The 27203-nt window shown below is 39.5% G+C and overlaps 1 protein-coding gene across 4 annotated transcripts in view; it reads right to left on the minus strand.

The window, feature by feature from the left end:
• The window catches only part of LOC136433202 (tyrosine-protein kinase receptor-like), an 83788-nt gene that overhangs the window by 2423 nt on the left and 54162 nt on the right, over positions 1–27203 (minus strand). For 2 of the 4 annotated variants that reach the window (XM_066425149.1, XM_066425150.1), the window contains exons 12-31: positions 23305–23364; positions 19895–20066; positions 17856–18003; positions 14986–15003; positions 13213–13332; positions 11814–11961; positions 11409–11591; positions 11026–11121; positions 9721–9876; positions 9182–9370; positions 8205–8282; positions 7583–7769; positions 6548–6638; positions 5526–5590; positions 3975–4104; positions 3553–3650; positions 2750–2845; positions 2003–2104; positions 1713–1847; positions 106–202 (exon numbers count right to left, since the gene is read on the minus strand). In XM_066425149.1, coding sequence (XP_066281246.1) covers positions 106–202; positions 1713–1847; positions 2003–2104; positions 2750–2845; positions 3553–3650; positions 3975–4104; positions 5526–5590; positions 6548–6638; positions 7583–7769; positions 8205–8282; positions 9182–9370; positions 9721–9876; positions 11026–11121; positions 11409–11591; positions 11814–11961; positions 13213–13332; positions 14986–15003; positions 17856–18003; positions 19895–20066; positions 23305–23364 — 2369 coding nt within the window. The remainder of the gene's footprint in view (positions 1–105; positions 203–1712; positions 1848–2002; positions 2105–2749; positions 2846–3552; positions 3651–3974; positions 4105–5525; positions 5591–6547; positions 6639–7582; positions 7770–8204; positions 8283–9181; positions 9371–9720; positions 9877–11025; positions 11122–11408; positions 11592–11813; positions 11962–13212; positions 13333–14985; positions 15004–17855; positions 18004–19894; positions 20067–23304; positions 23365–27203) is intronic. The other 2 variants (XM_066425151.1, XM_066425152.1) reach the window with 2 other exon arrangements.

The raw sequence follows: 27203 nt of genomic DNA on the forward strand, positions 1-27203 counted from the left end.
GACCATACCGCTTTATGATTAATCCAACACAAAAAAATACAGTCATGTAGTTTGTACATTGGTCCAGAGTCCTCTTTCCAGACATTTATGTAAGAGGTGACTTACGCTCACCTGTGTGCAGTAGCCTAGTCGCTCCAGGACGGTGGAGAAGCAGGGTCGGTCCTCCGGGTTCTGCTGCCAGCACTGTGTCATTATTCTATACCTGTAGGAGACAGACAGCCTTCAATCACAACAGCTATGTTTTTTTATCATGGAGACATGGACCGCCTTAAACATCAACTCTGATAATTCTGCTAGGTACCCTTGACCTGCCACTGCCTCCGAAAAAGCAGTCAAACCCAATAAGTTAGAATTTAGTGTCAGTATTTAGACTAGAGTAGTCACATGCTATATTGTTCCCCATTGTCTGTCCGTCCTTTTCATGTTACATGCACTTGCAATTAGCCTCCGGGCAAGCACTTGCAATAAACTTTTGGTTAGAATATGGTGGTAAATAGGCTTTTCATTTGACGTCATCTGTGCCATGTTGGATAACAGCATATGTGTGCAAACCACACAAAGATGCTGCTTCTTCTTCTAGTTGGCTGCCAACAAGGTCGCCAGGGATTCAAATTATGATTCTTACGACGTCAATGAAACGCCTTCTCAAAAATGAGCTGAACAACTGCATGTCTGAAGTATGTATACCTCAGGAATTATTGCTGCTACATTATATCTCTTTGAATTCACAATTTTTTAATGTGGCAGTTCTAGGCTCTCCAATGGAATTTTGAGAGTTGAAGTAAAGCTTTCAAGTCTGTTGAGAATTATTGACTGATTGCAGTGGCAGCATGCATGTGTATGACAGGCTATGACCCTCTTTACAGCCGGCTTGAAACAGCCAATTAGTGTGATCCATGATGGTTTATCAAGAGTCCATCTCCAGTTACTGACTGACTAATATCAGCTTCAATTAGGAAGCACACTTTTATCTTTTGACTTCGTTAATTAATCATGCTGGTAAGTCTTACTGGCATCATAACAAGCAATTAGCAAATGCATTATTCATTATTACAAAGAATCAACTTGGCATATTTACATATCTACCAGGTCGGTAAGTGGTTTCACCGGAGGTTCATTGCTGTTTTTCCAGGACAACTTTTGATGTTTCCTGGTGTGTATTCCTGTTTTTGAGCATGTCTACTGACAACGAGGGGCTGCATTGATGCTTTACAAACTCAGTGTTCATAATTGAATGTTGCCATTCTGTAGTCCTGAAAATTAGTTTGACTCACTAATCTGTTGGCAGTGTTCAAAATAGAATGCTGCAACAGAAATCTTTCCACAGTTCTGAAAACCCCAAATGCCACGGACGTAAGAGGGTCACTGGCCCAAATAGATAGCCATGTGTGACACAATGGTCACACATGTTTCCACGGTAGGCTGAAGGTTAACTAAGGACGTTGCCCTGACGTTGTGCCCTTGGTAAAGGCACTTTACACAAATTTCCACACTTCACTCAGGTGCAAATGAGTACCTAATTAATAACTTCAGTTAGGAATGTTTGAGGAGAGCCACTTCTCGAGCACATAAATGAACCCACCACACTTATCGAAAAAAGTTAAGGGGTCCTTCCCAGTGTAAGTGGACCAACCCTTACAGTCCTTCTGTCCCGTGCTTATAGACCTCTACCTAAAGAGGTTAAGCATGTAACCTGAAGAGGAAGAACCTACACTGGTCCAGGGCAGCTACGTGGGGGGTCCATCCTGCCTCCCTCAGTCACAAACTGCATGACCTCCTGGTTGCTCTTGCCAGGATAGGGCATGTATCCTAGAGACATCACTTCCCACAGCAACACTCCAAAGGACCTGCAGGAGTAGAACATGAAGTAAAGAAGCCATCCAATTTCATTCTGTATGCTCTTAGGTCACAGCTTGAGATAAAAACCTTCCATCCCAATTATGGGTATCTAATTTTCTGAACATGTACTGAACATGGTATTTCTAGAATTGTCAAAACCTACCACACATCAGTTTTGGTGGTGAAGACCCCATCGAGGAAGGCCTCTGGAGGCATCCACTTCACCGGCAGCATTGCTCTTCCACCTTTCCTGTAGTAGTTGGACCTTGGGAAATTCCGGAAGACAATTTGAAATTCAAAGTCCACCAAAGTGAAGGCAAGGTTATTGAATGTTAGAGAACCCTTGATGCCATTATGAGATGGCATTCCATTAATACTAATCAATATTTCACTGAAAATGGTAGGGAAGGACAGAAAGAAGAAAGCACTAAAAAATCTTATTACATTCAAGAATCAATGGAGTGTGATTATACTGTGCTGTAATGTTTAAGTCCCTGGTGGTTATTTGGAAACACTCAAGGCCTGCTACAGCATTGTATATATTTAAAAAATGTATGTATCTGTAGATTTTGCAAATTATATCATTGCAACAAAATACATATTTTAAGTATTTAGCGATGCAGATTTCCCCCTACATGTAAGTCAATCTGTTGTCTGACTTATTTTTCCTGCTGGAGACTCTAGTGTTTTCCTTCTCGACATTATGGTTTATGCAAAGTGACAATCAATTTTGTGTGACTTTAAATCCGTCAAGGAATAGCCAATAGGTTTCAAGAAAGTTTTAAAGTCAATTCTAAGCAGGAATTATTTTTTACAAAGGCCTGCAAATTTTGGTGACATACACCAAAGAGTTTTTTTTTATCTGTACATTAAGTGATTTTCTCAGAACAGCCATCATTATCAGTCCTACCTGTAGATGTCCCTGGCCATTCCAAAGTCTCCAATCTTTGCCATGCGGTCTGGCCCAGTTTTTGTAGTCAGAAGGATGTTCCTGCAGGCAATATCTCTGTGGAACAGTCACAAGAATGTTTTATTCTCAAACTTCCTATATAAGGCAAGGACTATTTTCACTGTTTCATTTGTTTGTTTCTTTGTTTGTTTGTTTGTTAGGCACACCAGTGTAAGATAGGTACAAAATGTATAAGACCAGTTTAAGACTAGAGGTATCAGTTTGTCAGAATTTGCTGTCATGATAGTTAATTCTAGTTCACATCTCGAGAGCACAATTCCGGTCACTACTGATATCAATCAGTCTTTGAAGACTGGACTTACAGTCATACTAACAACCTTACAAGTTGAGAGAAAGGCATGGAGGCACTTTATAGCATAATCAAAGGCACAAAGGATCTACATAAAAACTGTCAGATGTGCCCCCTTGAGCACTTGACATCTGACGTAAAATTGATCAATGCCATAACCCCAAGAGCAAACAATTTTTATTAAGATCTCATTGTACCAGCTCTACCTTTGAACTTATTTGAAGCATGCTAACGGCATCATCAAATGTTACTTGCAAAAAGCCTTCCCAGAAGCTGTTTATTGTTTGCTGTTTTAAGGTATGCGGCCTAACCAGCGTAAACTGGACAGAGCCGCGTGGAAGAGCGGTGTGAAGACTAGCCAACTGCTGCCAATTCCTGTGTCAGGGACCCTGGCAGCAATATAATCAAATACTTGATACTACTACTACTACACCATCTGTCTGACTGTACCCACCTGTGGATGAAGTGGTTCTCCTCCAGGTAGTGACAACCCCGTGCCACATCCTTGGCCAGCTCTAGGAGGTCCATCATAGTCAGCTTGGAGGGATGTCCCTGGAGTAGCAATTGATTTTGTTGATATGAAAATTTTACTCTTCAGAATTTTATACTAAAGACAAACAACAAGTTACCATCAGCTCTTTAAAACTCTATAGATAACATACTGTCTTGTAGTTGTACTTCTGAAAAGTCCAACTACAGTACTGCACTTCCGCAACTGACTATTGATGATACAATGTAATAATAATGAAAAATTATACAAAGTTTAACATGGAAAATACACTTTCTTTCCTTCAAATCTGGGAACAACACCTTGAGGACACTTCACTTATTGCTTTACAGGTTGCCTGTAATCTGCCAGAAGAAGGGTAAACTCACAGTTTTGGGCCTGTTCTCTCGGACAAAGTTCTTAAGGTTCCCGCCACTCATGAGTTCCAGGATGAGGAACCTTGGCGACTGCTTGAAGCATACCCCGATGCAGCGCACAATGTTGGGGTGGTCAAACTTACTACAAGGTAAGAAGTAGATGGAAATTCCACCAAGATATTAACCAAAATCAGCTAACATTACCTAACAAAAGACAAAACTTTTCACAAAATCACACATCTTCTGCATAGGTATTATCAACTTGTTTCATTCCACAATGATACTAATGCTTTGGACCCGGTACATTAAAAACTACATCATTCTGTCATTTTCACATTGTCTAATATTTTGTTGAGCAGATTTACAAGGCGATGGGAGTAAAATATTGAAACATGATGCAGTCGTCAAACATGGTCTCAGCGACCACTCGGGACTGAGGAAAATGGTTGGTCGGGGGGGGGGGGGGGGGGCATGCTTCAGACAAATGGGTTGGTTGGCCAGGTTCCTGGTACATGTATTACATTGATAATTGGGATATCCCAGTAAAGTATGTTACAATCACAGAATAACATTGAAAGATCATATTTCATTCTGCACCACACTGAGAAAAATCTATTTGTACATATAATTGTGTATATAATATATACACCTTGATTCCTATGAAACATATCTAGAAGAAATGCCCACAGTTCATAATACTATAATATTGTTTTGTAAATAAATTTCAATAAACCATTGTTTAACCCTCATGTATGTCTGACAATCAGGTTGTTTGTTCCTAAGACAGCCAAAATGTGCTTCCATTTCTTCTATGTCAAAATTCCCACCGGTTCAATTTGTACTTTGCACAATATCAATGTGCTTCACTGATTTTGCTGTGTGCATGTAGCAATCATCATCAATTATGATAACCCTTGTTGATTGATGTACAAATGCTTAAAAAACAGTTTCAGGTTAGGTAAAGACAGTTCATTGGTCTCTAGAGGGACTCTTTTATTGTGGCCTATGACTGCGGGGGTGTTTAGCTGTGCCGGGTGCTTAGTCGGCCATTTCGTCTACAAAAGGTTCAGCATGACAATGTAAATTCAACAGAATGAGCTCTTTAACGAGTAACAAGTCTAATTTATTAAACTTTGCCACCACAGCTGGAGTGCATATACAAGTAATGGCCTGCCTAGAGATGACTCTATTATTTACTAAAGGTGAGAACATGATCAAACCAAGACCCACATGTAGATATAAATTCTGTACCACAGAAGAATTATAACAAAAAATTATCTAGAGGTTTCTAGTCCCATAAGTGTGAGAAAAAACAACTTGGTCAGAGAAAAATATTCCAAGAAAAAATTAACGTCCTCACTGACTTTTCATCATTATTGCACACAGAATAGTTTTCTTTCTGGAAGATAACTTTTCTTAGACAAGGAAAAAAGAAGAATACCATTTTTTAAGGCTAGTGTAAGTACAACCCCTCTGTTGAAACATTCATCACAGGAACAATAGATACTATTGATCCAGCACAAGTGCACACCATGAATACAAAATGTGTCCCCCAGTCCTCACCTGATGATGAGAGCCTCCATCAGGAAGTCCATCTCATCCTGTTCAGAGCACAGCTCAGGAAGAGTCTGAACAGACACAGACTCTGAGTCATTTTACAGTCATAGAAATGCAGAGTGCATCAATATAGGAAATCCCTGATGGACATGGGATCATTGAGGTCATAGCCAGATCACATAATGCTGCCTTTCCTGATGTGCTGTTTTCCTTTGTCAAGAATAAGAATGTCTGGTAGGAAGCCATCACTGGTAGAAAGCTTTGCATTTGGCATCTTCTAGATTCAGGTACCTCTTGGCCACTTAAATTCAATTTCTTGGTTCTTGGATTTGCCATTTCACTTAAATTCTTATTTGAAACAATTCAAAGATCACATGGACCATTAAGGATATGACTCAAACCAACATAATGTATACCTTTATCACCAACAGTTCAAGAAAGTCCTTATCATCATAGTTATTACAGTATTTTTTGTCATTTATCAATGAAAACTCATTATTTGAATTATCAAGCAGGCTATGTTGACTTTCAGGTTCCTGTGGTGGTATTGGGGTCTACCATAGGGTACCTGCCCACACACTCCATTATTTTCCGGAGAAAATCATAAAATCAATAAATCAAACTCGTGTGACCTTGGAGTTACGAGTCTACAAACCACACATCCCAGAAAAAAACAAATCAATTTAATTGGGGGTGGAGACAACATTGATCTGGCATGTTTCTGGGAACATTGGATTGATTCCAAGGACTCAGCGACTCACTGAGACTCATCACGGTAACCTAAAGATCTGCGCCACTGCACCTGTTTATACAGCAACTCACATGGCTTTTTTTTGTTAGGAGTCATTCTCCTTACTTTTGTCACTGAATCATGAAATTCAGACTATGTAGTACATAATGCCCCCTATCGGTTGATTTGAATGTAATGTAATAGAAAAGAGAATGTCCCTGTTGATCATTCAATGCACATGCAATATACCTCGTTTTGCTACAGCATAACATGAGGTGCAGAAGCCTAGAGTAATTACCTTTACAGCCACAGGAAGGTGTGGTTTCTCCCCAGGCATGCTCTTCAACATCCCCTCATACACCTCACCAAAGGCACCCTGCCCAAGAGGTCTGTCAAGAGAATGTCCAACAAGGTATTCTAATTGTCATCTAGATAAACAATGATAGACAAGATACTTAATCTGTGAACATGCATATTGAGACAAATGAAATTCTATACTGCTCTCAATAATAGCAATAGCCCTATCAGTGATATGTAGTTCAGTTTATTTATTTTTGTTCATCTTTAGGGTGGTCCCTTCAGTTAACATTGTAACTGATTTCCAAGCAAGCTTTACCTTCAAATTGGTTCTCTAGTTATTGTCTCAAATGTGTACATAATTGTCCATTCCATTAGGAGAGGGGCTCAAAAAAACATTGTCATTGTTTCCCCCAATCTTCTCAAAAGAGATATACGAATTCAGAAAACAATGTCTCAAACTTCTTTAACAACCACATGAGTGTGATGACAGGTATAAACTATACTCTACAGCATACAGGTATGAACATGCTCTGGTGACCAAAATAAGTTAAAAATCAGGTGTTCAGCACATCAAAAGTTACCTGATGGAAGACTGGTTTTTCAAAACTTGAAACAATCCATGGTAAGAGCATTGATGTTTGATTGGAGTGCAGGACATCAACATTCAGGGGGAATACCCAATGCAAGAAAGAATTCCCAACATTAAGTTGCTCTTAATGGCTCTGTAAGCAAGTGACCCTAAGTAAAAGGCAGGTGAAGGTAGCCTTTTGGAGGGCGTAGGGGCCCGTGTCTAGGGCATGTTATTGGAAGGCGGAGCCAAACCATCTCCTTTGACCGCCTTTTACCTCCCCAAACAAAGTCAGGTACCCATTGGTGGAGTAAGGAAAGTCGTGTAAAGTGGCTTTCCCAAGGGAACAACATAGGTGGCATGCCAGAGGATTCTAAGTCAGGACCTCTGAGTTCTAGGCCAAACACCCTAACCGTTACCCCAACACGACTCTAAATGCACAATACGAAAAGAGGGGAGACTGACCTAAGAAGGGACAGCTTGTCCCGGGGGATCTCATGAAGGTCGTTTAGTGTGACCTGGCTGCCTCCGAAGGTGTAGTTGGGGTTGTAGTCTGTGATGATGGTGTGGTTCCGCAGCTTGCTCAGCTGGTACTCTGGGCTCTGAATCTCCTGACGAGCCTCCTTCAGCTGCTTCTGCTTGCGGCGATACACTGGAGATGGAATGTTTGATGTTGAGCATGGTCCTGCTATGTTTAGCATTTTTTTTAATGTTGCACTTTGTATTGTTTTCATGAAGAATTACAAGCTCAAAGTTGCTCCACAGATAACCATCAGAAATGTGCAAGGTTGTATCTTTATTTGGAACCCTCTTCTTAGTACTGCAAGATATGTTTTGAGAGGATAACTTTCGAGCATGTGAGGTACAGGATAATCGTGTAAATATAAAATTATAAGGCTGTCTGAGATTCCCATTGGTCTCAAAGTTGTGTAAAGGTCGTTCTAGGTCGTTAGCATATAAAACAATCATTATAACTGAAAACAGGTGCTTGAATGTGAAAAAAAGCAATGATCTCAGTTGCACCTGTCTGTGGTGCTGAAAATGAAGGTGTTGTGAAGTAAACACATCTGGTACTTTTGATACTTACCAAACACCACGGCAAGGATTGCCATGATCAGGACAAACAGCACAATAGAGGAGATAACGGCTGCCAAGACTGAAATGTCTGGAATACAAAATATGTTACATTTCAAACAAACTTTATGATAGTTGTAGTGGTCTATCAACAGTCATGTTTATGTTCCGAATGGGGAAGGGTTTTTGAATATGTGTGTGAGTTAAGACATCATCATTAAGCTCTAAGAGGAAAAACAGTACAGTAACATTGCTCCAGGTTTCAATCTTTCCCAAGAAATAGTGCAAGACTCAAAACTAGTATTAATGTCACTGGTCTCCATCCTTTGATCAGTCTAAAGTGAAGTAGATGATGAGTTATTTGGTAAGTTCATCCTGTAAAATTTGGACCTCATATCCATCAATCAGAAAACTTCATGCTACCATCAATCAACATTTGTGCTATAACTCTGCTGAATTGATCACAAAATATTGCAAGTCACTTAAGTCACTTGAGATAAGTGCAATGTGTTTTAATGAAACTCAAATATGACCGGTCAACTACAATATCTTTTCATTTGACTGGTCAACTGCAATAACATTTTTAGATGACTGGTCAGCTGCAATATCTTTTGATACAATGACTGGTCTGTACTTGCCATGTAAAGTGCCTGCTGGTAATATTACAGGACAGACAGTGCATGAACAACATCCAGCTCCTCAGATCAAGTCTTTGGATCCACTCCAAATGAAAGAATTCTTCGAGTTTCAAATATTTTATTCCTATGACAGTGTCTACCTAAGGATTTATCATTCTGACATTAATCAAGTACCATTTATGTGTAGTATCTTCATCTCATTTGCAAAAGACTGTTCGGAGATCACAACGTTGTATATAGTGCTGCGTACCAAAACGTAACATCAGGTACAGGTACATGTACCAGTACAGAGGTTTAGGTACAGGTTCGGAGGTTGCAAAATATACACTTAAGAAGCAAAAGTAGTGCACACCAAGACATTGCTGGTTGTTTTCAGGGGTCCAGGTGCCATCGCTGGTGCAGGTGATTGTTTTTGGTCCTGAGAGGTAGTATCCCTTATTGCAGGAATACTCCAGGGTTGTACCATTCAGCAGGGAGGAGGTCCCCACGGCTGGCACCCGCTGGCCGTTTCGTGGTGTGCCAGGGTCCTCACATAAAAAGCCTGGGTAGAATCAGAAACAGCTATCGTATACCTACTGATTTAGTCTAATTGGAAATGTATAGGGAAAATGTTTTATTTCTAGACCTTAGATTTATAGTCAAGTACATTTACAGGCAAACACTTGGACCAGGATGTGCAACTTTAATGAAAGCCCCATAAAATGGTCAATTCTTCCTGAAAAAGTCCACTCAACTTTTAACAATTGATCCATATTTCATAAAGTGTTAGATAGTGGTATGGTGTGGTAATGAATAAATCTCATAAAACTCATGCAAGCATGACCTGCCTTGTTTATTTCATGATGTGGTATGTAGTGGTTTTAAATGAATATTAAATAACATGAAACTCACGGAGACATGACCTGCCGTCCTCAGCCAGCTCTTCATCGCGCCCACAGGTACATTTGTACTGTTTATTTTTAGGATCCAGGTCATAGCATTCGTATTCGCACTCATCACAGTGCATGCTGACTTCAATCAAGACCTCTCCATCACCACTTTGAACCCCTAGAAGAAAGAACAGGTTAGGTTAACCAAGCACCAGATAATGAAGCAGGGGACTTTTAAAAACAAAAACCTTTTGCAGGATAAGTGGCAGTTGCAGTAATTACTTTGTGAGGCAGAAGGGTATCTACGCTACTGATATCGTATTCTAAAACATGCTATAATGAGCATGGGCCCAGGTAAAGGTAAGGTAATACTGCTTAGTCTGACGTACAAACATGGCATCTTTGTAGTTCAAAGATGAAAGCCAGGCTTTCAAGGCAAGCAATTGAAGCATGGCCCCCTTTCTTTTGTCCTAAGATAGAGAGCTTGTCTTCATGCAGACCATGCAAACCCCAACATTGGATGACATCACTGCAGTCCCAATGGCATTAAAGTGCACGGCAAATGAAGGCAGAATTTACTGTGTAGGGTTGAAAAGGCAAAATTATGTACCAAACAAAACCAGAGAACCAAGGGGTGCACAATGATACTAACTTACATCAGGCAACATCAGGCTACTTTTTCTGCCATCTCTGATGAACAAATAATGAGGGTAGTATATGTCTCTGTGCACACAGTACAGAAGCACATAACAAACATAAACAAACAAACAAGCAGAAGAAAACATGTGCAATAAAATGGATCACAAAATGAACACTGCACAAATGTAACACACCACAAGAAACTTGCACATATTCAGCTTACTTGAAAAATATAGACACCACGCAGTGATATGAAAAAAATAGCCCTTTGCTACAGAAAACACCAAGGCTGAAGGGTGTTACAGCAACAATATGTGTATCATCAGACTTGATTGTAAGTATTAAAAAATCTGTTCAATAGATAATCATTACAAAGTCAGCAGTGATGCTTGATGTCTAAAGCTGAATCGATTTTTTAGCGACAACGGTACATCATCCAAACTTGGATGGCATGGTGGAGTAGAATTAACGAGAAAATTGATAACATGATGGCATAGTCGGCCAAATCATGTTTGGAGGAAGGTTTTGTTGATCATTAGCACAACCTACCACAAGAACAGTTGATGTATTGAGATGGCAAATCATATGTTTATGTTCATGGATATTGATCAATTTCCTTTTGTTTCGTGGAGACATTAGGACCAGTTTTGTAATGGAATTTCTTTGACCAACCCCTTTGGTTACATACCTGATAAATAAACCTGATATACGACATCCTGACTCATATAGGACGACCCTCCGAACCCATCAGCCTCAAGGTTGTTTGTGTCAGAGGCATCCCCACCTGAAAGTTCAACAGAGGTGATTTCAGTTCTGCTAGTGCAGAAGAATCAATCAATCAATGAAGAATGAAATGTTGGGCACATTGTATCTCATCAGCTTGAGGACTAAAAAGTATGTCAGCACATCACAAAGCTATGCATATGACAAAGCTAAGTTTTTTACAGGTACATGTACCTGAATGAAAGTGCATGGGATTTGAGCGCTCTCCCTTATATGTATATTAGTCTCTGTAACTTTAAAAAAATCTAATCTCTAGGCATTACAACAATGCAGCACTGGGCGTTGTACCTGTGTATCCACCTCCACCACCCCCTGCTGTGCACGCACCCCCTCCACCACCAAAGCCACCTGACGTGTTCCATCCCAGGGACTTGATGGCTTTTGAGCAGGCCGTTCCACCACGACCACCCTCCACAAGGGACCTACCCCCTATCGGCTGTAATGTGGTGTCATTCCAACCCCCTCCTCCACCTGAAGCAACAAAACCATTCAATTGTTATCACCAAGCTCCTCAGTTCTCCCATAGTTGGCGTCAGCTGCCAGATGGCGTGATGTCTTGCCATCTCTTGCCATCTCTGTCCTTGAGAGAATGCCTCTAATTAGCTTTTTTTCAATGTAAAACTAACACCTCTTTATCCTTTCTGACTGGTATGTTTTAGCTTTGAATTCACAAAGTCAAGTGCATGGACCAACCTGCAAATCCAGTTAGACCATTTGTGCCTTGTCCATGAGGATTCACAATCCCATGTGAGAAGAAGGAGTCAGCAGGCTGGCGGTATGCTTTCCCACCTCCTCCCCCTGCCACAATCAGAGGAATGTATTCCCCCATTGCTTCATTCACCTGTAACAGGTAAGTAAAACTTGAGTAAAGAATATGTGATAGTTGGCACAGGAGTGAGAAAGACTGTTCACAAAGGATCCTTTCCTTATTTCTTTGAATTCTATGCTTAAAACTTCGGCATCTTTTGGACTTCTGTTCTTCTAAATTAGTTTATTGTGATCATTAACGGGGGGTGTCCATAGTTCGGTAACTGTTCTCAGTGAATGTGCATGTCTTTTATCATCGTAAATTTTGCCCTGAACCCACCAAAAACAAGCTTAGATCTTGTAACAGGCATATAACTGTGATTCAAGCTACACATACATAGTTTTCATTTAAACAGTAGCGTTCCGCACTTCGCTTATTACGCACAAACGTCACGGCAGTTTTTGGGTTTGCATTCTAGTGGAACGTTCTAACACAAAAAGGGGGTCCAAACTCCGGTAAGGTGACAAGCAGGTCATTACCGTGGATGTTTAAGCATCCCATGTAAATAGAATTACAGTTAAGCCTTGCAATATCATTTTTATCGGAAATATGTGCCATATTTTGTATTACAGTAATTGTTCAAATACGGTGAGATAGAAATTTCCCTTGTCACGGTGAGATCAACCTGCCGCCGAAAACAAAATGACGGGACATTGTTTACGTTGCCTGCGATCGTATGCCTTTACGCCTTCGGCTCCATTGCTGGTCTTTTCAACCTTGTCATTGATAGCAGCAATATCTATGGGATTTTTTCAGTCGGTAGGGTTCAATTTTCTGGAATGGTCGGCGCTCTACCGGCGGGTTGACTAATTTAATTGTGTTAGGCACCTCTTTTGGCTGCCGTCATACGTCATTGGTAAAGATGGAGGAGCGACAGGATGAACACTGCGGCGTCATTTTAACTCCAATTATCCAACTTTAAAGGCAAAGATGGTATATAGGTTTGTTTTAAGAGGAAGTCTAATGAATGTCCTTCCTATATGTGGTGGTATCTTTTTACATGTTGTCTTCTACGATGAACAATTCGCTCGTCAACCCGCACGGAAGGCGTCAAACTTGTGCAATTTTTGAAATCTTTATCCGTTGGGGCTTACCAACTTCAACACATACTCCAACTTCGTGGTGATTTACATGAAGGTTTAGTCCATAACTAGGTGTACTTATCATATGCAGCTACCCATGCATATCTCCGCAACAATGATTTTTAAAACCTTACCGGACTATGGACCTTACCGGACTATGGACACCCCCCGTTAGTCATTATTGAAGTGAACTTATGGTAACCTTAAAGACATATGATGCTCCTCCTCCACCCCCTCCACCTCCAGCAACTTCAGAAAATCTCTTCTCATCCATATTATCTGGGACTTTTCCAGCACAGTAAGGAGCAATTAGACGAGTTCCCTGGAACACAAAGTATGCTATGTTAGTGCTTACACTCTACTGCCCATAATTTCAACATAACAGGTATCAATGTATTGCATTAAGGCACAAACAGATTGAGGGCCGAAAACTTGTTGGTAATCCGTGGAAGATACTGTGATCATTGCATTTACAGCACACCCCTGATTGCAGCAATCTACAATGTCCAGAGAATAAATTCTTATTACTTTAATATACACTATTATGGCCTTCCCCTGATTTAATTGTTAGAGGTATGAAGTTGAAAAATGGGTACAATTCTAGTACAATTCACAAGTCTAGTATAATTTGTTGACAGCAAGAATTTCCATCAATAGGAAATACCATAGTAAGGCCACACCATTTTTTTTTCAAAATCGGAAAAACAGGACAGGCTATTCCGAGAAGCAGCAAATTAAATTGGTGTGGCCTAAAGATATTCTATGTCGGGGCCTTGACAGATGTCATCTTGATTCGTGTTTCTATACAGAAAAGCAAGCTTTGTTTTTCAAGTCATTTACGTCATACCAGTGTGTTGCCTTGAAGCAGCAATGTGAGCAGACTTTGATATCGATTTCATATTACTAATTCAATGCAGTACACACCCTACATGGCTTAATTTCATTCATTTCATTTCATTGATCTATTTTACCAGTGTGTAGATACACCCAGGTTCCTTGACCTGTTTTTCAGGTGTCCCTGGATACATACACAGATACATTGCAATTTTTCCTTGAACTTTTTGCTGGGACCACATGTTCTGGCATGAAGATTACATAGATCGTCCCTAATGAGGAATCTCCTTTGGTGTTGTCTCCTAAGGTTGCACATTTCCATTCTGCCATATTTGGGTAATACGTGTAGTCCAAGTTACTTTGATCCCAACTTCAACAAAATTGAAATACATTCAAAAAGACCACAGGTCAGACTTCACAAAGAGATGACAAAAGTTGATGAGTTGCATTGAAAACCCTGCTGCATGTCTTTTTCTTTCATGTTTATCTCAGATCAATACCCCTAATTTTTCATTGAAAAAAATATTTGTGGTACTCCCAGTTATGATAAACATTTGGCAACACTCAATAATTCATCAACAGGCTGCTTTTCTAAGGAAGAATGCCTCCAAGCCAGTAGCAGCTGGATATTGCAGTCTCTTAATTGAGGCTATGAATACCAAAACAAATTGCCAGGATCCGGAGGTCCTTGTGGCATTCCTGAGATACTTGTTTTTGCCATTCATCATAACAGGACGACCTGTAAATTTACTGTTTTGTGTTGACAAATTTGTTGGTCTTATTCAATACATAATACTCATTCATGCATTGGTAAATACTTGAAATTGTGTGTCCTGTACTTTGTATATACTTGTAAGAAACAATTACATTTGACATTTATATCTAAAACCCTCACCTAAAGATAATGTTTCTTTTAGGCTAGGTATGAAATTTTTTTCCAAATTTTCAAAGGTGAGACAGAACAGTCTGTCATAAATCCATTTCAAATATTAGCACAACTTCCTGAGGTAAGGTATGTGCAGTCCACATTCCTTTTCTTTACAGATTCAAGTAAAAGTTAACATACTCTGTACTACACTTATCTCCCTTAGCTAGTAAACATACACAACAGATATGATATTGACTAAATAAAGGTACTTACGTTCACAAATTTTCCCATCTACTCACAAGAGAGGCAATAGGATCAAAAGAAGATTAAGTCAGATTAGCAATGGCTTAATAGAATTCCCTTCCACACATACATTTCCCTTATATATCTCTCCACAATGTTTGTACAGAAAATTCCAGTGGGAGGTAAATGTCCAATGTCATGATCATACCTTCAAGTAGCAAAGGTTTGAAATTGATTGTGTTGTATCTAACCCATGCGCAACTGCTGATAATCTCAGATATGAGGCTAAGCAGTAAAGAAGAAGAAGATACCATTGATAATCTAGGCTTTACAAAATTAACTTCTTATTACACAGATTTCTAAACAGCACCCATGGACCACAAACTAATTCCAAAGTGATATTCACCTCCAAGATAGTGAAAAGAAGTTTGTTATCATAGTACCAAAGCTTTGAAACTGGCATTATTGTGAGACTTTTGAAGAATCAAGGGGGATGAAAAAAAAATGATGAAAAATGTCTTGTTGAGGATTTTTCAAATTGAAGACATACTTGGTAGATTTCAGTCTTTTCATATGATTAGTTTACAAATCCAGATGAGGAAACAGAGGTGGAAATTATGTATTTGGTCGCACCTGACATATGCATACCCATACCCGTGTTTTTAAATACACCCGCCCCCGAAAATTATCAGTTCTTTCAATGTATGCCTTATACCATAGCTAGCATTTGTAAAATACTGTACCAGGCTTTTCAGATATTCACGACCACTCTTGCTTGGCAGGGTGCCACTTGTAAATGTCCCAGGATGCCATTCAATAATGCCCCAGTCCTTAGCAATCTCTCCTCTAAGTAACTCTATATCCCTCATATCCATTAGTCTCTGGGAAGTATGGACTGGAATGGAATGCTGCTCTTGTGTTATCATATAATTTAAGATTTAACCTGCCCTCTACACCTTTGACAGGGCTCGTATCTTATTTGGACAGAACATGGTTTCTTAAAAGCCTTTTTGATTACAGTGAAGATAATGGTGTGCCATTGATCTTGTTATCCATTTGCTTCGAAGCTTTGATATGTTGTTTGTGTCAGAAATAAGAGCTTTTTGTAAGAAACCTACAGATCTTTTGGAAAGACAAACTTTCTTGTACTCCAACACTTTCTTCAATTCTCTCTGGACAATTTTTCAAATTTCATGAAATTAGAGGAAATTCTATTGGTTCCGAATAACAGCCCTAATGGTGGAATGCACTATGCAGGATTCCTCTGCAGGACTGTAACTGCTGTGTTAATCAATATCAAATTTTACTTTGAAATTCAATCATACCATAACCAATACTCTAGGTCTGGAAAGGTGAAAGCAAGAAGTTATGTATCAGTCTTGAACAATTGTTTTCATGTGACCCTGCTGACAGAGGATCAAGTGCAGGGAGTCCTGTATGCATGCAGTGTTGATGCAATTTCATTAGCAAACTGAGATATATATTATTTTGCTTGAGTAACTACAGATTCATAGGTACAACCATTCTGTATGTAATCTGTCTATGATGCTTTCCATGGTGCTGAAAACTGAAGTATTGTGCACATGAAGAGTAAAGGTAGCTTGTATTCGGATGTCACATTGCTTTACTGTAAAGCTTAACTCTACTAAGCTTTCACCATAGGATTCTGATATTGTCACCATACTCTGTGACAGGTAATTTCTGCTGTTGGTTAAAAAAGAAAATTTCAAAAGAAAGATCGGGCAACATGAAAAACAAGGGCTGACGTTGACTACCAGGCTTGATATTAGAGATGTCCCCACAGGTCTGGCATTGGTGAGAATGTATGACTTTTAAAACACAATAGTCCCTAGCAGGAGTCCAAAAAGGCTTTAGGGTACGAGAATCGATGTAGAGTTGTAGACTCGGCTGCCATATGGGCATGACATGTTGCACCATGATGAAGGACTATATAATCATATCAATGTCTGAGTTCATCTGTCTTATTCCATATAAAACAGTTACTATCATTTACTGTATACATCAGGGCACGAAAAGTGGATTTTACCAATGGCAACAGATGCCCAGTAACTCCGACAATACCAGATTAACCTGGCAGGATTGGTCGTTATGAGCAACCGATACCAGACTTACCGGACATTTATTGCCATTAGTAAACATGCCAGACTTGGTGCAGTGCATGTGTTGGGTTGTGCAGGAAAACAGGATTGGGGAGATTTGCACAACCATTAGTAACCACACTTCACCTAAATCTGAAGTTTAACATATTTTCTGGGATTTTTGTAAACATGTTATTTTAAGGATATATGCTAGATGCAACATCAGTTATACCGCCAGGAATGCAAATTTGATAGACTGACATATTCAAAACACTGTCTAAAACGTTTCGATAACCCTGCATTCGAAGATGGCGACGTCAAAACTTTCCACCACGTCATTGGAGGATTTGAGCTACCGTGTTGGTTTGCTGGAACAAAGCATTTATTAGTGACGTAGTCATGTAAAAATTAATGGCCATTTTGTTGTGATTTTTTGTGCCTAGACAACTTTATATCTTTAAGCACTCTCTTCAAACCAAAACCAAAAGGAACAACAGCTGCTTTATAGACTGCGGCAATGATTTTGAGGAGTATTCTTCTTGCACTTACGCGGTTACGCTGCCACAACAAATTTGCCGGTCTCAAGGACATGGGCGGTCCATTCAAATTGCAATATTTTTGTATCAACAGGACTAGAGAAGAAATGTAACATCAGTGACAAAATTGACTCTTACCAGAAATCGTCTCGGTTAATGGTGAACTAGCGCTAATCATACAATCTTTTTCCATACACATGAACATAAACATGATATATCCAAATGCAGCGTATAAGTTAAGACTAATGCCAGACAACACATGTACCTTAGAGCAGGCACTCTCCCCCTCCTGTCCCACCAGGATGTACAGCTTCTCCCCTGCAGTCAGGTTGAACTTCTCCTTGATGTATGCCCCTTGGGACTGTTCTGTGTTCTTAGCCCCCACACCGCCACTAGCTCCATAGGCAGAAATGCTGTTGGTTGTGGACATAACATGGCCATTAACAGGGCAGCCAGATGTTTCACATGAGAATCAGCCCTTAAAGAGTTCTTCATGCTCATTGGCATCACCAAATACATGCTCATTTTTACAAGAAGATTAAAAAAAAGGTGTTTCTATCAACTAAACCTGTAACATTACCTGATGATAATAAGCAACAAAATTCAGAGAGGTTTACAATATTTCCATAATTCATCTAATTGGAGTGCATGGGCAGAAAATAGATCGACAATCCACAGCACCTTGGTGACATCCCAGCACCTAACATGCATGAAGGTGTCCCAATCACTAGGCACAAAAATGTGCCCTAAATATCAAAGGTAACAGAAGGGAGCTCATTACAGTCTGGGAGCCTGCAAAGAAAATGTGATGCGTCTCTGCATGATTTCTATTTGAACTAAAAGGTTTTTCCCGAACAGGAGGAATAAAATTTACCAGAACGTTTTTTTGTACATGTTTGTTATGTCCTTCTGTCCTGATTAAACCCCTTTGTACAGGCAACATTTTCCATATAGTAATTTTTGTTTCTTTCACTGGAACTGTGTAACATTATGTTCACTTATGTTTTCACTGTCACCCTTGCCAAACTAATGTAGCATCAATGCAGCAGAGCACATTGGGCATTAGTGCTGGATTCCCTCTGCTCCCTTTATTGGAACAGAGCATTAATGCCAGCATACACCTCTGTATCGTTAACTTATCATCACCGTGAAAAACCTGTTGCAATCATTTATGATTCCTTCACACATCTGTTCTGTGAAGTTAAAGTTCAGTGCAAATGCCCATTTTCCTTACACTGTGAAATTTTGCTACTGTGAAGATAAAGCGAATTACACAGTAATCATCAAAATTTTGCCTTTTGCTGATACAAATTAATGATATATATTTTCCTATGTGCATAACATAAAGAAAGTCACATTAAGATCATACAAAAATTTGCTTTCAAAATTAAGTTACATGTTAATGAACAATGGGACAGAAAGATAAATCATGAAACATTTTGAAATGAAATTAAGCAAACATCTTTAAAACTCAAAGGTAGATTTTTTGCAGTTGGATTGTGGTCAATTGATAGAACTATGCATTTCTTTTACATTGATATCTTGCGAGCTAAAAAAGATAATCTACCAGCACAAAATCCAGAGTTTGTCCTTTTGTATCAATAACTGCAATAATAAAAGGTTGTGATTGACATTATGAACCTAGTAAGGCTTGCCAGAAACTACAATTCATTATACTTAATGAAGGGGAATTTTTATGATGAACTAAGAAGATGTTGCCAATATCTAATTAGCTGTATTTCCAGATCAATCATGACTTACACACCTTCTAATTCTTCTCTTCCCTAATAACTTTATGATTCAGCAATGCGTCAGTTATATAAAACTCACAAATGCAACGAAGAAGAAGTATGACTTTTGTGTAACGAGGGCTGCCCTAGCTTGACACACATTTTTCACACCCTCAAACTCATGGTGCTCCATCGTTTGAAGTTGCCAGAAAATGGTCATCTTAAGAACATGTTTGAGTAAGAATTGCATCAATTCTGTGAGTGAACGCTCTGCATAACAACTGCTAAACACTGCGAGAAGTTTTTGTGAATGCACCTTTTGATTTTGTGTAGAGGGGCTGCTCTAACTTCGTATGCTTTATTTTTGCTCTCGTTGGTGTCCTGCCGCCACCGTGGCCACATCCCCGGGCAAAAGAAGTTGTCAGATGGCAGCAGTGTTTACGTTGTTTTTCTCAGGTTGGTTGTCTACTAAAGAAACAACCTGGACACCCAAATTTTAAATGTCTCGTGACAAAAGTAAGTTGAAACAAAATTTGATGGTATTATGGTCATGACTGAGTAGTACCCCTTTTACCTGTACACCTCTGTTTCTGGTACGGTCCATATCTGGATGCCCTGCAGAGGTCCCTCTCCTGGTACCTTGACTTCCACAGTAGTGTACTTGTATTTTGTGTCACACTGGGCTTGGGTTGGTCCATTTGGACCTTTTGCACCACACGTCGTAAACTTGTACATCGGGGGCTCCTCTGGAAAGGAACAAGACAAAAATCAGTCTTCAGGATTAAGCAAATACATGGAGGAAGCAGAGGGAAGTCTTCATCCTGGTGAGGCAAGTAGCTACATTGTAACTAGAGTATCAAAATTCCTCCAATTGACCCTTACAAAGCAGCATCCAACCTTGTATGAATATTGGGAAAGTTTTATTCTATGCTTAGCTTCTTATTTGTATGTGCATAGGAAAACTCCCTGACATGCTGCCATTTCTTGTGCTGTCATTTTTCTGTTTGCTTTCTATCCACATTATGATATTCCCTGTGTTGAGAATTAGTGCTCTTCTGACTTATAAGTTAGGTATCTGCCTGCCCAACATTATTCAGAGTAGACCCTACATAAAAGTATGTTGATCTGGCTTTTAAAGACCCTATGTGGTAGCCAGGTCAAAAAGTTGTGTATTAAGAACTTTCAGGGCTAATGCTTTTATATGGAAAAAAATTGAATTTCAATGTGTATGCTAAGTGTACACAGAGCACCAGGGGTGTCTCCAGCCGTAAATTTTTCCTGTCCCACTCATTGTTTTGGAGCCGATTTTTTAAATTTTCATTGTTGAATTTGTAATTTCAAGCTTAAAAAATACATTTTCATCAGTTTTATCTCATGATATTGATATTTTGGGACGAAAGGGGTTGAATTTTTTTCTGTCCCAACGAGCAAATTTCCATCCCGGGACGGAAGGACGGGTCCTGGAGACAGCCCTGCAGGGCACTGACATCCTAGTCAACTGTCAAAAATTAGGTTGACCTGATCCAGCTGGAACAGTTGAAACAAGATTGCCTCCTTCCTTGGATTTCTCACTTAAGAGTTATCCATTTTAATGTAAGAAAAATGAAAGGGACTGTAAATTAGAAAAATCAGCAGGCCATGCATAGTCTGGCAGGCCTTGGTTTCCTGCTGCAAAAGATTTTATGGACTATTTGAAGCAAGGCATTTTGAGGAGTCAAGGCAGAATACTCTGAACCTCTTTCATACTTGACATATTTACGTCATGCACAATTAACAAGGCCACAGCATAACATCCTCATGGCTTTTTGTGAATTCCTAAAAGTAGCAGCTCACCATCGAGAATACATACTTCATGCATCTTCTTCTTTGCATTCATGTTTACTAGTTACTGTCTTTTATGCTGTGTAACTGCAGAGCTAAGTTACCTTCAAGTACAAAAGTGTCAGTAATATACAAGTATAAAATCTGAACATATTTTCCCTCTAGTCTAGGTACCATGTTGTCTAAGATAAAAGAAATTATGGCCTAATGTTACAATGATAAATTGAACTGTATTTGCTTTTAGTCAGATATGGAATAAGGCAACATGTAGACAGACACAAATGGGGCTGTCTGCTATTCAGGAATTTGGCCACATAATTGCATAAGCCACAATATAATGATGTATTGAGGTTTCTATCTTGAATGTACAGACAGACCAGATGGCAGAAGTGACTGTGCCCAAGGTCTTGTGCAATACTTTTTGTTAGAAAATTGACTAGCTGAGTAGAAAAGGGACAACTGGATTCCTATGCTTTTGAAACTGACCTGTTTTGCCTGTCTCCTTATTCTTAGATGGGAGCCACGGCTTTGAATACTAATGTCAATGGGCAACAACGTTTGCTTTGTTTGGTCTGAGCCAACCAGCTGGGCCTGCATCCATTCATATCTGATTTGCAGTCAGACAAATATTAGCTACGCTGCAGCTTTTGAAAGATCTGGGACATTTGTTAAAAGACACATATCATGAATGGATGGCCAAGTCACTTCATACAACAACAAAATATATTGCAAAGATAGATCCAGCAAATTCACCTGTTGCAATTGTTTTATGTAGTATTGGTTTGCACATTGGGAGACATCTAAAAAGAGTTTTAGAAATCTTCATCAAAAGATATTGATATTCGTTACACATTCAGTCTGCATGCACTATGGTTCATCAGGATGTCTGTTGTTCCCAACGGCACATCTGTTGCTGGTGACCAAAAGCATTTTGCAATCAGACATCAAAGAAAATTAATGTCCATACCACCATAACACCAGTGATAGGAGGAATGAAAATTTAAAAAAGATGTAACGTTATATGCTTCAGGTTTGTTAGGTAACGTTGGGTAACATAAATTCGTGGGGTACTTAAATTCGGGATTTTTCGAAAACGGGGTATTTAGGGATATGTGGTAGATGCAACATCAGTAATACCGATAGAAATGCAAACTTGACAGACTAACGCATTCAGAACACTGTCTGAAAAGCTTCGATAACCATGCATTAGAAGTTGGCGACGTCAAAAACTCTCCGTCCCTTATTGACAGAGTCTGGGGGCTTCGTGGGAGAATCACACTGCACGGTTGTTCGCTGGTTTATAAGACAAATGTCACATCTCCTGCCTGCTAAACACAATTATTTACAAGACAACTTATTACAATCTCTTTTGCTAACCTGCAACTGGATTCTAAGTGTGATCAATCATCAAAACTCCTCTTTGTTGCTACAACCTACGGCACGTGTATTTTCCCGCCGCCATATTGTTACCCAGAATCATGTCGTCAAGCAGACGACAAAAGGTTTGTGAGGAACACTTTTTTGTCTAAATGTTGCGTGTGATAGTGGACTGAAGACGATATTTTCCTCAAAGTTTGCTCCTAACACAACAAGGAACACATGGACATAGTAGTATAACCATTGCTACGGCATCCAGCTAACTTGCCATGAATAATGTACACGTTGCCATGACGGTGGGGATCGACTTTGAGTGACGTTCTACCGACTCAACAAACGGGATGTAATCGAATGCCTGATGTGTGCGGTACGGCCGTTTTTTCGTGTATTTTTTTTTACTTGGACACGTCTATATCCATAGCACTCTCCTCAAGCCAAGGATGGAACGAATAGCTGCTGTATAAAATGTGATTAGCGGTAAGATATTCAAGACGAATCTTCTCTCCCGAATTAATGTGCCCCCCTGTCCGACAGCACCGTAATTGTGCGTGCGGCGGACGGTAGTTTCAAGTTGAAATATTATGGTGTCAGCACGACTAGAGACAAAATCTACCATATACATGATTAGTGCAAAGATAGTACATGATACTGACAGAATAATAGAAAAAAAGGATGGTTTATTGTTCTGCTAGATTGATTTTAGTCAACCATTATCGGAAAAATCCCGAATTTAGGTTACCCAACGTTACATTGTCTTTCACCCCAAAAAGTATACAAATTGCTAACCTGGTTGCATGGTAGAGGTGTCGTACATGCAGGCATCCGTGGACTGAGTAGGATTGGTTGCTGTTGGTAAAAAGGTCATACCATTAGTTCAAACTGGGACACAAGCAAGGAAAGACACCATTGGAATCTTTGTGCAACATGCACTGTACTTTCAGTTCAGCAGAGTGCTGAAATTTCACATGATAGTATTCTGTAACAATACATATTTTAGTAGGTTGGATGTCTTCATTCATATCTGAACTGTGAATGGTGTCTCTGTCACAGTTCAGCAATGAAAAGAGGCTATAGAGTTGAATGAGGTGAGATAGTGGATTCAGTTGAATTCAGAGCAGTCATCAGGGCTCTGAATACATGCTGTATTCATTAGCTCATTAAAGGTTTTCATAGAGAAATTTTACATAAACTAGGAGTAAGGCACAATAGTCAACTGTAGTATTCTCAAGGATAGTTATAATGGCAACTCCCCCTTACATCCCTCAAGTGCCAATTTGAATATGTGTTCTGATGGGGTGAACGGTGATAATGGCTGTCCTTGGTGCTGAAGATGATGATGGTGTTACTGCATACATACATACTAGGGGTGGGTACCGGTACCGTGTACTGGTACAAAACAGATTTTTTTTAATGGACCGGTAAAAAAAAACAGTCTGGAAAAAAATCAGTGGAACGGCCTATGGACCGATTAGAAAATTCACAGTACCAGGCTACCAGCAGGCGGTCACATAACCGGTTTAAGAAAATACAAAACAGCAGATGAAGACGTTAGCTGTGAATAAAAGGTTGCATGTTTTGTTACATCTTTGTTTCCTCTTTGCACATTAGTGTGCACCAAGAATAATCATATCATTATAATATACACTTTGAACATAATTTTTAGGACACACAGAGATCTTAACTTGTTGTGTCTTGCTCTCCAAAATATGATGTACTGCGACACTACTATAATGAATTACAGGTACAGGTCCAGACCTGGCCCTGACCCTCTGGACCTGGACCTGGACCGGACCTGAATTTTCTGTACCGGTACCCACCCCTAATACATACGGTCACGTTTTGTGTCAGGATGCAATTAAGATCCAATGATTTGTACATGTAGACATACAGTTACGTTTTGTGTCAGGATGCAATTCAGATCCAATGATTTGTACATACATATAGTTACGTTTTGTGTAAGGATGCAATTCAGATCCAATGATTTTCAAGGAACGTTGACTTCTTACAAACCATACAATTATTGGCAACCAAGTTTTTTTTAAAGTTGAAATAGTCAAACAGGTGTTTGTTCAGAAGTCTGATAATGTACGCTCAGGTCTAAGTGGATATCCACCTACCCTGATAGTTGTAGCCCATATGCTAAGTTGTAGCCCATATGCTAGTAACAAGATGTCTTCAGATTAAAGGTACATAGCCCCTAAAGGGCTGTAAGAAATTCTACTTTCCTGTGATGAGGGCCTAACAGGATGGAATGTGGAGCCATCCATCTCTTTCTGTCTCAACATGGACCAAAGATAGGTCCTACTCAAATTGAAATTCACAGAGTCAAACGAAGAAATTCATTTATGTTGGGTGCCTATCCTTAAGGAACAACATCAGATATCACTAGGTTTCAAATTCAGGCCCTTTAGATATAGAGTTTGTTAGCCTAGGTCACCAATACCACTTAGAAGAAGTCCTTTTTTGTTTTCAATACTACTTGCTGTAGGGACAAAAATTGAGATCACAAGGACTGTCAATGACAAGCCCCCAAGGATCAGTAATGAAGAGGAAGAGAGGAAGGAAGAATGGAATGGGTAGATAATGTCATGTGTTTGTTCCCAGACAGTAGACAGAGAAGAACTCTGTGACAACCTTTTTGCCATTATTCCCCACACTATCACATTTTTCCCTGTTTGGGTCGATAGAAAATTTGTTTCCAATCTTGTGCTGTGTCATCCTGTGCTTCTCCCTTGCTATGCTGTTTAAAGCATTTGTGCTAACCAAGAATAATGACAAGGGGAAACTGGAGAACTGTTTTCCTCTTACATATAATTACTATGCCAACTAAGATTGACTGCGTCACAAGAAAGTCTAGCGTACAGACCATCATCTACTGACTGTGCCTAGCTCATCTGACAAGGCACTGACATTAACGAGCCACTTGTAAAACTGCTATCCTTAATGGGAGCAATCTAACAAAAGTACCTCTAATGAGAAGCTTTCACTTACAGTACAGTGTCTCCCTCTGTAAAGCCTCCCGCTGGCCGAACCACAAAGACCAAACTGACTGCTTGTTATGTTGGAGTAATGAAAAAGACTTATGCTGCCAGCAAGCCCGAGCATCCAACTGAGCCTGTTCGGTGCATCTGGTTTATTAGCCAGTCCTCCAAACAAGCATTGGGCTGCTCTAATGCAGTTACTTCCCCGGGGACAAACCAAAGCTATGAATTGGTTATCAGACATTTATGATAAGACTGTCATAGTCATAGTTAGGGCAGAAAACCAAGCTCAGGTAGAACTCTATAATCTTGGAAACAATGTTTACCATAATCTAATTTGTAGCCTTCTGAATAATCTTGTATAGCAGAAACTCATAAAAGAAAATACATTTCTTAATCTTTGATGATATAACATCAGACTTCATAACCTTTAATTTCCAACATGAGCAGAGATAATAAAAATTTGATTACCTTTTTTGTACTTTTTGTGTATTCTTTGAAATACAAAACATATTTGTCACTTATTTCCAATCATAAATGAGTTGTTCCTTTTGCGTGGTACATGTGACAAACCGCATGCAACCCTGTCCAGTTTCCAGGTGGCAACTATTTAGCGTTTCTTTGTCACATATGGTTATGTTAATGTTAATCTGTTGGTCCTTGAATTGTTTTTGCAAACCATCTGGACAAGTGGAATAAATACATGATCATTCATCTTTCAAACCTGAGAGTAGCAGCAAGGCTTGATGAATACTATCTGTGTGTAAAGAATAAAATTTGTGTGTGTTTGTGTGTGTATGTGTGTGTGTATACAATAGGTTGGGGGACGTCGTCAATAGAGATGTCATTAAAAGTAGCTTACTCTACCAGCAAAATTTGCCCCTCAAAGTGCAGGAAACAGATAGGTGTTTTAGAGGGTCAACATTTTAAAATTTTTCTGGCAGAGCATCCTTCCTGACCACCCTCGCAGAAAATGTTGGGAGATTGTCGCCCCTAAAAAATAAAGGTGAAACACTTAATGTGATTTTTCACTAATCTTATAGGGATGTCATTAAACTTACCTTAGCCTGCTAGCAAAATTTGCCCCTCAAAATACATTGTACAAGAAATAGTGTTTCAGAGGGTATTGATTTCAAAATTTTCCCCCCAACATGGGAAACATTTGGTCAGTAAGATCCCCCCCTATACGAAAATTCATGCTGCCGTCTCTGCATCAACAATTTATGGGGTTGAATATCAAGAGAATAAACGAAGGTAAACTGAATGTTTTAAATGGCATAACTTAGGAGTTATTTTTGTAGTACTATTCTTTTCTTTTCTTAAACAGCCCTAATTTCTGAAAAGAAAATTCCAACATGGTCTGAAATTTTGGTATATCTGTACATAGCTGCTGATCATGTCAGCATGGACTATCGCAACCTTCGGAATAAAGGTAAGAGTCTTTGAAATGGATTTAATTTGGTAAATAAAAATTGAGATAGCAAAGGAAGGTTCGACATCAGCCTATGTCAGAGACTAGCTTTCACGTAAGTTAGAATGGTATGAAATATGCAGCACTGGCTTACATAGAAAAATATGTCACATATGTGTTATTAGCACTACAGCAGTTTATTCTGCTGCTTCACTTGCCTACTGCCTAAGTGCTGACCCCTTGCTACCCTGTTAGGTTCCTCCATGTTGCATGGTCAAGGGTCCTAGCGAACT

This window comes from Branchiostoma lanceolatum, chromosome 4 (genome assembly GCF_035083965.1).
Source record: "Branchiostoma lanceolatum isolate klBraLanc5 chromosome 4, klBraLanc5.hap2, whole genome shotgun sequence".
Lineage (NCBI taxonomy): Eukaryota > Metazoa > Chordata > Leptocardii > Amphioxiformes > Branchiostomatidae > Branchiostoma > Branchiostoma lanceolatum.